General features: G+C 43.5%; 1 protein-coding gene across 6 annotated transcripts in view; it reads left to right on the forward strand.

Moving 5' to 3' along the window:
* The window catches only part of ETV6 (ETS variant transcription factor 6), a 175,092-nt gene extending 161,092 nt beyond the window's left edge, over positions 1-14,000 (forward strand). For all 6 annotated transcript variants that reach the window (XM_019482254.2, XM_019482256.2, XM_019482257.2 and 3 more), the window contains 3 exons: positions 1,661-1,803; positions 3,805-3,905; positions 8,759-14,000. In XM_019482254.2, coding sequence (XP_019337799.1) covers positions 1,661-1,803; positions 3,805-3,905; positions 8,759-8,864 — 350 coding nt within the window. In that variant the 3' untranslated portion in view covers positions 8,865-14,000. The remainder of the gene's footprint in view (positions 1-1,660; positions 1,804-3,804; positions 3,906-8,758) is intronic.
* Positions 14,001-14,493: the final 493 nt, after the last annotated feature.

The following is a 14,493-nucleotide window of genomic DNA, read 5'->3' on the forward strand; positions in this document are numbered from 1 at the left end:
TAGCCCTAAGAGAGATTCAGTGGATACCTCTCTTTTAAAGCTAGTACAGGACTCAGAGATATTCCTTATGTTTATAAAATGGGGAATCAATGTAGAACTCCTATAATCTCTAGCTATTTTTAAGCCTACTCGTGTATTATATTTATTATATACATACACACACCACCATATATATTATCATACCAGTTTTAACTAATAGCGAAACCAAAACAAACAGGAGAGGAACCCTATACAGAAGTGAGTGACATATAGCGCTGGACCTAGAACAAAGATATCCTGGCTCCTTGTTCTGTGCTTTAACTAATATACAAGGCTGTCCTTCACTGGCTTGCTGGTGAGGAAATGTTATTTGCTGCCTTCGCAATAAAAGGTGACATAAGGCCATGTTGGTGTTCTGGCAGACTGAGCTGCTCCCGTGTGGGTATGACATCAACTGACCCCTCTGTGGAATTCTTGATTCCATAATTCCTAGTTTTCTGTTGTTATACTGTGCTATACAGACATCACAAGTCAGAAGGGGAAGTAGATCTACCCCTGGCTTCCTTTGCCCCAAGAGACCGCTGTGCAACTGAAAGACACCAAACTAAAACCTAAGTATCTGTCAGACTTTTAATTAGCAGCATAAAAAGCATTTGCCAGAAGGAAATTTTGAATCAGTTGTCCAAATAGAAAGCATTTAACCTCTCAATAGTTCTAAAATAATTATAGTACTTGATTTTTTCCCCAAAAAAATTTGTTTTGAAAAACAAATTTAGAAATGGTGAAAATACCAGCTTTATGTATGGATCATTATAAAACCATGCTGGGCAAACAAGGTATAGCAAAGCACACGTTTTTTACCAGTGGACTTCTCCACTGATACAATGGACTGCCTTGATCAGACTGTCTTGACATTATCAATTGGGAGCAGTTGTGTTGGTGGATATCATACAAATACTCATCCATGTGAAACAAGCCTCTTGAGTCACATCAGCTGTAACAATTTGCAATCATTAGTGTCCTAAAATGGGTTCAGACCAATTTGAAAAGATGGTATATCCTGTTACAATTTTTATATCCATCAGTATGAACAATCCAAGTCCTTTGTAGAATTTTATTTCAGGGTGCTTTGCCTGCTTTGGCAGTGCTTTGTGTTGTCTCAAGACTATTAAAAACAGTGAAAGAGAAGCAATATTTCTTCTGATATTACAGCCCCATCTGGTACCTCCCAAAATGTATCTCATGTAAAACTACTTCATAGATTTCACAGATTTCATAACACATTAGGGCTGGAAGGGACCTTGCAAGATCATCAGGTACAGCCCCCTGCCCAAGGGGCAGGAAGTCAGCAGGGGTCAAATGATCCCAGCAAGATGGACATGCAAGTGTTTTTTGGAAGTATCCAGAGTAGGTGCTTGCACCATGTCTGGGGGGACTCTATTCCAGGCCCTGGGGACTTAGACAGTAAAGAAGTTTTTCCTTATGTCCAGCCAAAAACAGTCTTCCAGGAGTTTGTGTCCACTGGACCTTGTCTTCCCATGGGGTGCCCTGGTGAACAGACGTTCTCCCAGTTCCTGCTGCACCCCTCTCATGTACTTATAGGCTGCCACCAAGTCACCCCTGAGCCTATGCTTTTCCATGTCTCTACTTGAATGACATTTTCTTGCCCCTCTCTTCACAGATTGCAGGCTGCTTTGGGATTACGTCTATCAGCTGCTTTCTGACAGCCGGTACGAAAACTTCATCCGATGGGAGGACAAGGAGTCCAAAATATTTCGGATAGTGGATCCCAATGGGCTGGCCCGGCTGTGGGGAAACCACAAGGTAAAGAGCAGGAGGCATTTTCTATCTGTGAAATGCTGACTTTCATAGCGCTAAGAGGTTTCATAGGTTTATCCCACAACATTAGATGGAGAGAATGCAAGAGGGAAAAAATATTATTGAGAAATTTAATCTTTCATTCTGTTTACAAAATAGTCCAGTCTTCAGCAACAGGAGCCGCAAAAAGCTAGGCATATAAAGAGCCTTTTAGTTTGGTGTAAAGATAGTTAGTTATTAAATCTATATGCATTACAGTTTGTAATGATTCTGTTCCCTCAAGTTACCTCACTCCATCAGGTATGAGCTTAACAGACACTCAGGTTAGACTGAAGTATAGAGGAATAGTATGTTTCTGGACTGGAACTTTCCAATAAAAAAGACAGGCATTTCTATTTTGGGACTCACCTGGGATTTGAGACAAGTTACCCATTTTCTGTTTCTGAAGGTTATTACTTAGCATTTCTCTCTGCATTAATAAGACCTGTTCTTTCAGGGTGGGAGAAAATATTGTGCTATGACAAACATCAGTTATAACAGACTTCAGAACATTCTTGTCTAAGAATGATTTTGCTCATTTTCAACCTAACACTGCCAAACAGTAGAAGTTGCATTGGCAATGTGGTTATGGTGAGGTGCTGTATTCCTGTTATGTGGACTGTGATTGAAGAAAAGGTCAAGATTTAATAAAAATGAGTAATAACTTTTGGGGGCCTCAGTTTTAGAATGATACATCTTGGGACACCTAGAAGGTGTTGAACACCCACATGCTGTACAGTGCTTTGTTGCTGGTGTACCCTAGGAGTGTTGATGGATAACCCATGCCAGGCCTGGAACAGGCAAACGCTATAAGGGTGAAGTTACACGTTACACTTTGACCATACTAAAGGCACTTCAAATGCAAGTATCTGCATGTTAAAGCTTGTTAACTTGTGCTAAGTGCCCTTTGAGCATCTCAGAGTTATGCCACTTCAGGTGAGGGTTAATTCTGGGCTATGCTACCTAGGTCATGTTAGGGTAACTTCTTTCTGTTTCATGGAGATAAAATAAGCAATTTTACAGTACTCCAGCATCCCAGGATGCACTGCTCCAAGACCCCCACACCACCCAGAGCGGGGATAGAGCCCAGGTGTCCTGATTCCTAGACAAACCCCTGCTCACCAGCTCTCTAGTGATAAGTCAAAGCTGTGCAGCAAAGAAATTGTATTAACTCTTAACATGTGACTACTCACAGGATGTTCTAACTTTAACATCACTTAAAACTTCACAGATTTAGTATGGTCTAAATGCGGAACTTCTCCCTAAAAAGCTTCCCACACACAACTCTGCTTGTCCACCATGTTTCTGCCTGGTGGCACCTGCTACTACAAATCATCACATCAGCCCACCTCTGCCAACACCTTGTCTCCTCTCCTGAGCTGGGATTTCCAATGTGCTAAATTGTGTGGGCAGTTTTGTAATGTAAACAGATAAACATTTTAATGGAGTTAGCTTGATTTACAGGAGCCTAAGTGAGAAGAGAAACAGGATCTCTCTGTCCAAAGAGCTCCATAAACATTAACTTGTTAATGGAGAAGAATCCCAGAGGAGCCCTGCACTTAACAGGAAAGATGCTGACAAATGCAGTCTATTAGCTATTGTCCATACATCGTTAAGGCCGTTCTTTAGAAAGAAGCCTACCACACTCCTGCTGAGTTGAGCAAGAACTTCCTTCAGTTTGAAGTCATTTCTTCAATTGACAGAGCCTTTTCTTGTGTATGGTCCAGCATGACCTTTAAAATCTTACCCTCAGTGTTTTTGAAGTAACCTGCATTCAGATTGCTCCATAGAAAGACTAAACCAGAAAAGTTTGTCATGAAGGCTGGAGGGGAAGGATGGATCTGCCAATTGCTTCATGAGCTAGGGTAGTTTCCTCAGCTAGCTGTGATATAAAGCTCCAAGAAGAGCTAAAGAAATGAAGAATTTAATTACCTTTTGTTGCTCTCCTTTTTATTTTGGGACAAACAGAACAGAACAAATATGACCTATGAGAAAATGTCCAGAGCCCTACGCCACTACTACAAACTAAATATTATCCGGAAGGAGCCAGGACAAAGACTTTTGTTCAGGTAATTCTCTCTCTTTCCTCTTTTCTCTGCCCCTTCTTTAGGTGATTTCTCTTTGAGAAGGGCATGATGATGCTGCACTGTCAGTAGTGTAATACTGTGGACCGTGGCCTTTGAAACCACTTCTTGCTAGCCTGCCAGGGGACTGTACCAATTTACCAGATTAAAGACCCGATCCAGTACCCACTGGGTTCAGTGGGAGCCTTTCTCTTGACTCCAGTAAGCATTTGATCTGGCTTTACAACCTCATCTGGGCACCTCCCACTTGGTGTCAAGGTCAGAGCCAGAGAGCAAGTCTTAATCTAAACCAAAGCCTCATGAGCTTATTGTACTGGTGTTCAACTCAGCATTATGATTGCTTAACTGAGTTTGGGCATTTCCAGAGCTGTCATGGGTTAAAACAAGTACTATTGAATGAGAGGTATGCAGTGCCAGTGTCTGCTCTAAAGAATGCCAAGCAGACATAGACATAGCACTTATGTGTGTGTAACATGTCAGTACTGAAGCAGAGCTCTGTATCTGTTCAGGCCTAATCCTTACTGGATTTGGACAACCTGAATACAACCCAGTGTCTGATCCAAACAACACTGAACTCATTGGAGGTTTTTTCCTTTGACTTCAGTAGGTTTCAGATCAGCTAACAGCAACAGGAAGGGTATTAACATGAAGACAGCATTTTGTGTTTGATTTTTTTTTTTTTTGCATGATAATAATAAGAACCATTCAAAGCATACACTGAAAACATTTTTAATAAAAATGATATTTTAATTGAAATGTTTTATTTAAGGCAATCTTTTCTATGAAAGAAAGAAAGAAAAAGGGGTATAAGAGGGTAAAAATAGCAGAAAATAATATTTATTATTTCAGATTTTTTGGAAATTTGAGGGAAAAACAAGCTTTTGGCAACACTTTCAATTAAAAAAAGGTTTCTCCCTCCAGTTCTGTTGCTATCTATAGTGAAAAAGATGACCAGCTATATTAAATCAACCCATTAATGGTCCTTTCTGGGCTGTTTCTCACCAGTAAAAAATAATAGAAATGTGACATTATAAATAACAGGATGGCAACTGTCTTCTGAAAATCTCCATGCAGAGCTTTTAGTAAGATGGAGACGGAGAGAGATCTATATATCAGAGTGGATGAGTGTTTTTCTGCAACAAGAGAGGTCATTGCTAATGTCTGACACCATTTAATTCATCACCATTTATTATTTTTATATTTATATTTTAAATGCTCTAAAGGAAGTCTGATGCAGATGCTGTAGGTGCCCTTGACATAACTTTAAAAATACATCTGAAATAATACAGTAAGTGTAGTGATATGTTTAACTGCATCCTCTTTCACATGTATTTAGAAGGGAACTGGACAGAAGGTAGAGGAGACACAAGATCATTCTCTGCTTTGACCTAACCCCTACAAAATATCATTAAAGTCAGTAGGCCAGGCATGGCATGAAAGTCAGGGCAGGAGCTGACCTACAGATTTAGTAAGTTTTCATTTCAAAGGTATGGCCTGAGTCACCACTGTTGTTAAACCCTTCTGCCTCTGCTCACACAAACAGAGTTACTCTAGCACAGTGCTTCTCAGCCTTTTTAGACTCAAGGCATCTCTCCATAGCTTTTCTGAATTTAATGGCACCCTCTGTGGATACAGGCAGACGGAGTCCCTCCTTTTCTGAGCACAAGGGAAAATAAGCCTTTTCTGCCCCCAACCTTTGCCTTGATTCATGAAGCCCAAGAGTCCTTTGGTTGAAAATCACTGTTCTAGGAGCTCCGCTTTTTGCAGGGTTGAGCTGAGACATTTTAAAAATACCTGATTTTCCAAAAGTGCTGAGCTTCTGCTCCCTGGAGATCCAAGCCCCTATGTGCAAGTAGGGATGGTTGGCCTAAATCACTGGAGACAAGGGGCAGACTCCCTTGCCTCCCTGACCTATGTGTGCTCTCTCAATCTCTCCTTCCCCCACTTCCCTCCCCCCAGCTCATACCAGCACCAGTCTTTAACTGCATTTCTGGTATTAGAAAAGAGGTTCAGCAGATAGGGGTGTGGATGCGGCAGGAGGTTTTCTGGAGCTGCCCTCTGCTTTAGGTGCTCCTGTCCCTCAGGACCCCTCAGTCCCTTCATGGGCTTGAATTAACAAAAGGGGATGCTGCCTTTCAGCAGGGTCTGCAGCTATTCTGTAGATCCTGCTTGGTGCTGGCCAGGGTAGCACCATTTGGTATTAAACCATTGCCCAATCCCACTAGAAAGAAAGCTCTCCAGATTGCCAGTGGACTCCAGCTTCCCCTGCAAGGACACTCTTCTCCTCCAGCTGCCTGCTTTCCTGCACGTCTGGCTCCCAAAAGCCAGTGAGGCTAGGGAACAGCTACAGGGGAGCCTGACCACTGCCCTTTGGAACTGGTGCACCCCATTTCCCCCACTGAAGCAGGCATGTTTGGGCGCTGCAGGTCCGGGCAAGCTCCAGGAAGCTACTTTGCCTAGTCTATCAGTGCTGCTTAGTGCAGGGATAGGGTAAACCAACAGAAAGGTACATGGATTCTGTAGGGCACAACCTCCCAGGCCAGCCCATGCCCCTCTCCCCCCAAGCACTTTTCCTGGAAACAGAGGTCCACAGGAAGGGTCTGTCTGCCCTGCATGCCTCTGTTGGAGGGAGACGCCATGTGGGGTTGGACTGGGAAGGGCTGTAGCAGGATTGGGGGTTCCTGTCTGCTTTAGGTTTAGCAGGGAACCCTAATGCAGGCAGAGCCTTTCGCAGTCACACTGTGGCACCCCTTAAAGGGTCTCTAAATACCCAAGTGAGAACAACTGCTTTAACATAAAGCAGGAGTCACACAAGGGTGACAAAACACTGCTTTATTTCTGGTGCTTATGTGTGTGTGATTTTCAAAATTAGAAGGGATGGCAAATGCTCAGAAGAGCCCCAGGCTTCGCCTTGCATTTGCTGACAGACTTAAGATTTTTTTCAGGCTCCATCATAAAAGGCCTGCATGTTATAATCTCATGGGAGGAGGTGCTGTCAGATCTTTCCTATTAACTTCAGTGGGGATGTTTGGAGGGTCACGGGTTTTGACAATGATTCCACTCATCAGCTTTGTTTTCACTAGGTGAAGATCCTGGCTGTACATTCAGACTAAAATAAAACTAGTCCTTCTGATTTACTAATTACAACCCGCTGTTTTCCCCTCTTTTGAGGGACTTTGATAAGGTGGAAAATATTCTAATGCATTAGGGATAGCTAAACATCCCACATACTTCATCCTAGTTTTTCTAACATGAAAGTGATGCATGTTTCAAGTAGCATTTCCTTCTTCCTGTGACCTACCTTCTCTTCTCATGAATCCAGGACAGAAGGCAAAATCAGAGCTTTAAAACCCTGTTTGTGTACAAAGGTGGTGGCATAAACCCAAAAGATATATGGAAATGAGCAGAGGCAGGGATTAAAAGATTACCATGTGTCCTTTCCCACTTCCTGCATTTGCCCAGCCCCCAATGCACCCATTGGCGTAGGAGAAGGGTGGGGTAAGAGGCTGGAGCTGTCAAGATTCCCTGCCCTAATCACTGGTTTATGCGACTGAAAACCTGACGGCAAGTCAAGCTCAGAGACAACTTTCACTCTGATGCACTGCTGTAATCCAATAAGGGAAGACAAAGACTGAGGCCACAGCTGCCAGTTTTGGCCTTCAAATACAGAGCAGAGCAGAATTGGAGTTGGAAGGCACCACTTTGCACATTTGACTTCTCCTCTACCTTCTGTCACATGGACACATCTTCCCATGTACAGAGAGAGAGCCATCAGCAGTAATATTGAGAGGTGGGACCTGCCACTCCCTTCCCTGAGAGTCCCGTTAGACATGCCTCTGCTCAGAAGCTTCTCATAAGGGCAGGGCTCCCCCAGGCAGGAGAAGAGGAAGCACAAGAGGCACGGAAAAACCAGGTAGTGCATTTACACATCTGGTCCTACTAAATTGGCAGCGATGTAATCATTTCCTTGGCAATGAGCTATGCTGTTCTCATTGACCCAGAATAAGGATGTCACTCTTGGTTATGGTATTAGAAGAGGATGTCCTGAGAGAGAAAGGGCTCATATCTAGCAAAGACTTGTAGTTAATAGTATTATCCTTTCAAACCTGAGTGGTTAGCCAAAATTTTGAGGTCTTGCAGATTTTTCCAGTTAAAAAAAATTGATACTAGAGTCAGGTGTTTCTCTAATGAAGTCCCCGTGTTTACAAAGAATTTAAGATCCCAGGACGGTCTTTGATCACAGTTCTAAACCATTTTCCAGTCGATCCTGAACTCAAAAATGCTCACTCAGGTTCTCTCAGGATCACCTATTAGAGCTTATTCTGCTTGGGTCCTTGGGTTTTTCTGTGTCTGCTTTCCTGATGTTTTCTTCTCTCTCTTGCAGACTTAGAATCCTTCACAAAGCAATAGCCAGCAGAAACCCCCCCACCTACATATGCTTTGTGTGAGCCTATGTTTTAGGTGATGACATGTTGCTATGTTTGAAATGGAGGGCCCTGGCATTTCAGCTATCTGGCTCCACAAAGGAGCACTTTAGTCTCTATAAATGTTTGCTCTCTTTTTCATGTGTGGATACTTATGTAAACAGATACTGCTCTGATTGTATTTTGGGACAGGCTGTCAATACTTGGAGATGTGGGGAAGGACCATAGGTGGTAGAAAGTACAAATGGGAAAGAGCAGAGAGTCACTTAGCAAGTTGCAGGGAATAGAAATGTGCAGAAGGTATTGCAGTAGTGGGGCAAACCAAGGAGCCCTGAAAGTTCAGAGACTTGGTGAGAGACAAGTCTGGGGAGCCAGGGTCATTACATAACTCATGTATCACTTTCTGTTCTGAAGGTTCATGAAGACCCCAGATGAGATTATGAGTGGCCGAACAGACCGCCTTGAGCACCTTGAGTCCCAGGAACTGGATGAACAAATGTACCAAGAAGATGAGTGTTGAAGAGACAAGTGCACTGCCTCACCGGGTTTGTGGGAGAAACATCTGCCTCAACAGCTAGGGTAGTTTGTGAGGGGAAGAAACAATACAGGAGCAGAACATGGGGTCGGCACTTAACTTGAAGATCATGCAGGACCCAAGGCACCTTAATAAAACAAACAAACTGGTAAAAGTGGTGCTGGCAGCAAGGTGGAAGAGAGAGAGCCTGGACTCATGCACTACTTCATCATCCCTATGGAGTCTCCCCTGAGTTGTCTTTAATTTTTCTTTCCTTGGCTTGTTTGTTTCAGTTTTTTGGGGGGGTTTCTTGTTGGTTTTTTTCCCCCCAATAAACCCAGTTTAACTTTTCTTAACTCATATAGGACAAGTTGTGAGATTTTGCTTCTTCAGAAGGCTTTCCTATGGAAATAGTACGCTATTGTTCTTTTCTCTGCAAGTCTCATGACCATAACATGGCCTAAAAACATTGGTGGCAGTGTCATGAAAGAGATCGCCTGATGGTTCCGTGTGTTGGGATCACATTTGCTCATGCTGCCACTGGGCAAGGTCTTGAGCTACCAAGAGAATTTGGAATACATATCTGTTAAATGAAGGGGAGTCATCTTTCACTGTCAATCTGAGACATTTTACCAGCATACTATGGGCTGGTGTCTTGAGTCCTGCAAGTAGCTTTTCACTGCTAGCTTAGCCCATGGACCAAATCTAATCACCTAAGTGCTCCAGGAAAGAAGAAGAAATAAGACCAAGGCCTGACAAAATGCAATAGACTGATGCTGGCTTTTGCTCTCCTTCCCTCTTGCAAAACAGCAGAATTGAAATGACACAAATAATGTGGAATCTTTATTCAGTCTTCTTTCAAAAAGCCAGATTTGAAGTACTCATTATGACAAAAGGGAGGTTTGTTTTACACACCAGCTAGCAGTTTGGGGGTTTATGGCGAAGGGTTGTTCTTTCCATCTTAGTAGGAGAGAGAAGGGACCCACATAGTTGCTTGTAATACTCAGAAACCTCCCCAGAATTGTCCTGCGCGGCTGGAGAGAAAAGTGAAAACAATACAGACCGTATAGCTACACTGGTATCTTATAAATTGGGGGGGGGAGGGGTTTGTTTTTTTGTTTTTTTTCCATGCGTCCAATTTCCTACCCAGCCCCTTCTAATGACAGCTCTGCCAGGAAGTGATCACTTTTCAGCTTACCTCTTTTTAACACAGTTTTCTTCTTATAAACAATCTTGCTGCATTCTTGCCTTTTAATTTTAAATATTCATTTTTTTAGCTCCAGTTTGACTTTCAGCATTTAGGGCAGGGGTTTACAATGTTTTTGGCCAGAGTGCCAAAAACACCTCAACCCATGCCTTGACTTGGTGTGGCAGAGGCAGAAGGAGGGGAGCTGCCAAGGGCCTGATCCTTGTTGCTGGTGGTGGGTGCACACGTGCCTCCAGGCGCACATCAGTGAAGGGACCAGGGTGCGCTGCCCCAGCCCCTTCCCCACTGTGCACCTTGAGGCATGCGTACACCCACCACTGCCAGGGAGCTGGTGGTGGGGCTTCGGACCCAAGTGCACCTGTTTGCAGCCTGCCTGCCACCTGCTGCTGCCCAGAGTCCAGGCCAGCTGTGGCCAGTAGCCAGGAGACTGTAGACAGCTGTGCCGGGCTCTGGAGCCGCAACAGGGCTCCATGGTGGTGGTTGCATGTGTACTACGAGACGCACAGCTGGGAAGGGGCCTGGGGCAGCACAACCCTGGCTCTTCTGCCCCAAAGCACTTGTGTAGCTGCTGCTGCCACAGAGGCTAACTGGGGCTCTGGAGCCTGGCTGGATCCTGGTATAGCTGTTTGCCACAGCTGGCCCGGGATCTGGGCAGCAGCACCAGGCAGCTGGGAAGCTGTAAACGGCTGCATCGGAGTCTGATGGTGGCTGAATGGGCATCTCGGGGTGCATGGCAGGCAAAAGGCTGAAGTTGCATTTCCCCTGGCCCATTTCTGACTGTGCACTGCAAAGCGAACGTGCAGCCACTGCCACTACAGAGCTTTACTGGAGCTGTGGAGCCTGGTGCATCTGCAGACTCCAGCATGCCTGCTACATCCGGTCCAGGCTTTGGGCAGCTGCTGCCTGCCATGGAGTCCAGGCTGCTCGCAGCAGTGCTTGTAGTCTCCCCACCACCGGCTGCAAGCAGCCTGGGCTCCATGGCTGGCAGCAGCTGCCCAGAGTCCAGGCTGGCTGTGGAGTGGTAAGTAAAATGGCCTCATGTGCTATGCTTTGGCACATGTGCTGGGGGTTGCTAACCCCTGATTTAGGGTAAGGTGTGCTCTGGATGGAGCGGTCAGCTTTGCCTAGGCTGCAGGCAAGAAGTTTCGTAGAAGCATTGATCCTTCCATCTGTGGGGGCTTTTATGTCTGAGATGGGAGAAACTATTTGCCTTTGCAGTGTTACACATCGACGTGACACTTGAAGGTTTCAGAAGACATGGTGTCCCCTTTAAAGTGAAGGAAATTCAAGCAGTCAAATGTGTATTTGGTTTGGGAAAAAATGCACGTGATTTTTCAACATGGAGATTGGAGTTTTTCTGTAGGTATCTTGTGATGTTCAAAGGAAAGAAAACCTTTCTGTCTTCATTAGCACAACCTCTTCTATGTGTTCATACAAGTTAGAAATGGATTTAATAACTACCTTGATTTCTTCCATCTAACCAAAAAGCCTAAAATGGTCAGAGGAAGGTGGGGTATCATTTATTAAACCCATACAACACTTAGTCTATGCCAAATACTTAACAGGAATGTTAATTTCTCCAGAAAACCTCCCATTTGGTTACCAGTGGTACCCTGTATTCTTAAATAAACTAAGTCCAATTTCACTGTAAGGTGCATTGAGTCACTTACTGTAGGGCAAACGGGGTTCATTAAGGACACAGCCAAATATTATGGAATGAGGACAGCCCCTTCACATTTGGCTTCAGATGAAGCCAGACAGGCAATACAACTATCCCTCAGCTTTTTCCAACCACCTAATGAAACAGCCTTCCATACTCTTAGATGATGTGCTTACCAAATAACTATATATTGTTTTGTTGTTTTTCCAAATGTTGCATCATCAAAGAACAGCAGGAGCATCTGTCTGCAGAAGAGATGCTCATCTGTTTCCCATCCCTGCTGTATATCTGCAAACCTTTTGGGGCACCAGAAAAAAAAGTGAAAATGGGAGGTACTGAGTGATTTTCACTTTGTGGTGACAAATCCAACTCTGAAGGGAGGCGGGGCAGCTGGGGGGTGGGGAGGGGAGGAGATTTTGTTGGTTTTAGTTTTGGTGACCTATCTTCCCATCAACCTGCTTAAGGGGTACACATGGCAGCCCTTTCTCAGGGGCATATATTTAGATTGGACGGCCAGTCTGGCTATAGCCATAGCGCAGAGATCTGATGACCTCTGACCAAGAAAGCCCAAGACAAAATTTATGGAGAGAATGCAAATAAGAGGAAGTAAAAACATTAAAAATCATTATGGCTAAATAGAGATCTTTACTGTTTTCCTGTATTTCTTTCAATTTTAAGGTGTCAGAAAGGAAAAGGTTATGCCGGGAGCTGTGCAGATTCTCTAGTGCACTGGCCATGACCAATACGTGAATAGTTTTTAATTTTTTCTGCTCCTGCTATTGTTATGACACAGTGGGGCAACAAGGAAAGGAACTTGAGTATCTAAAGTCTTTGCTAAACCATAGATTTTGAACCTTGCCTGTATCTGATTGCTGTAAACCTAAGACATTTGACAGTTCTCCAATTTGTCCTCAATTCCTTGCTTTTTGTATTGGCAAAAAGAGTGAAGTGTCATTACAGAGTGAGTGAAAGGCAAAAGAAAAGGGAATCTGAATTGCCACACAGTTCCAGAGTATGAAATATCATGGAGAATTTGGAAATTTTTTTAGCTGAAAAAAGTTAAGAGAAGACTCCAGGCCAAAATTGCCAAATAATCAAGGATTACATGTTTCCTTTTTGTTTTTGTGGAACATTGGGAATTACTTTCCAGCACAGAGCTACAGGCATCTTGAGATACCTTCTGTGTCTTTAATGAACAATAGCTTTCTATGCCCCTATACAGATGCAACAATAACAAAAAACTTAAATAGTCTCTGGACTCAAAGTAGGTCCTTAATATGGTGAATTTTTCAGCTAAGTACCAGTACTGTCATCAAGTTGCAGTCAAATCACAGTGGCTCAGGGAGGGGGCATAGTAACAAGAAATGCAGTGCGTGATGAAGCAACTGGTCAGATCACAAGGACTTGCAGTAGTATCTTGTGGGCCTTGCTCAAGTTCAGTTGCCTTTGGGATTTGGGAGGCAACCTTACAAGCTTTGTTTAACATACTTCTCTGACAGCTGTAAGAGAGATTCCTTTTCCTCTCACATCTGACACACGGTGTGTGGACAGGACACCAAAATGACCAACCTTTTGGGAAAGGGAGGTATGCCTGTCAAGAATAACTTTGCCTTTTCCACCTCCTCAGCCTTCAATTCATAATGCAGAATTTGCCAGCTGTCAAACAGCCAAACTGTCTGTTTCCTCCAAGGGGAATCAGAATAGAGTGAAAGATTCTGAGGAACAGTCACTTTTGCTGCTGCTAAGGGGGCATTCAAATTTGGCATTCAGATGGGGCTCTCCCAACCATCAACAATCCAATCTGAATAAGCCACTGTGTGCATATGGAAAGGGATCTGGGCTACTGTGGCAGGACAGATGGCCGTTCCGTGGCTGATAAGGCAACCGTCTCCTGATTAAAGTCTCAAACCTTTTGAGGACTGTCGTTTCAGAAGAACACTATTGGGGCCACCTGCATAAACACTAAGTAATAGCAAGTTCCCCTAATCTCACATAAATGCTGAGCGTGCATTCTTCATGATTTCTTTTTAGTATATGACTGCAACGAAGGGCAAATCCAGAATGCATTTTTTTGGATTTTTTTTTAAAGATAAATTCTAGTCTGTTTTTATTAATGATGGCTTTTTTAAGGTGTGGGGTAAAGGGACTGAATTGAATGAATGTAACAAAACAAACAAAAAAGCCTATTCTCAGGGCCAGTGAGTTGCAAATAATTTTTAAAATGCCTGTAATTACATCATCTCAATAAAAAAGTTTTTAATATAAAAAAAGGGAATGCCAAGTGTCTGTTGGTGAGTCATTGTGAGATGCAAATTTAAGGTGACGGGATACCTAAATGTTACAGTTGCTTTTCCTCCAAGTTTATATGTAAAGGGCTTTTTCAGTCATGAAAATAAGCCAGCAGCCTTGCCATAGCCAAACCAATGTGGGCAAAATGTGGTTCTCCGAGGCTTCCCTTATTTTGAAATGTTAAACCAATCCCTTGGAATGTTCTTTTTTTGCCTTCCTAAATCACCAATCCCACCTTTGCTTCTTTGTGGATCACAGCACATGGCTGACACTCTGACTCTGCAATACAAGCTGTTTGGAGACATGTTAAAGAAACACAATGAAGCAATGGGAGGAACTTTAATTGAAGTGTCTTTTTCTATCTAATATTTTGATTCTCCTACAGAAAACAAAACATCTGTTTGACAGCTCCTGGAGATCCTTCAAGTCCATGAAAAACAATACCAAGTGTGTCAAGACCCATGTACTTCTGCCCTTTT

The sequence above is a fragment of the Alligator mississippiensis genome, chromosome 4, assembly GCF_030867095.1.
Source record: "Alligator mississippiensis isolate rAllMis1 chromosome 4, rAllMis1, whole genome shotgun sequence".
NCBI classification, from domain to species: Eukaryota; Metazoa; Chordata; order Crocodylia; family Alligatoridae; genus Alligator; species Alligator mississippiensis.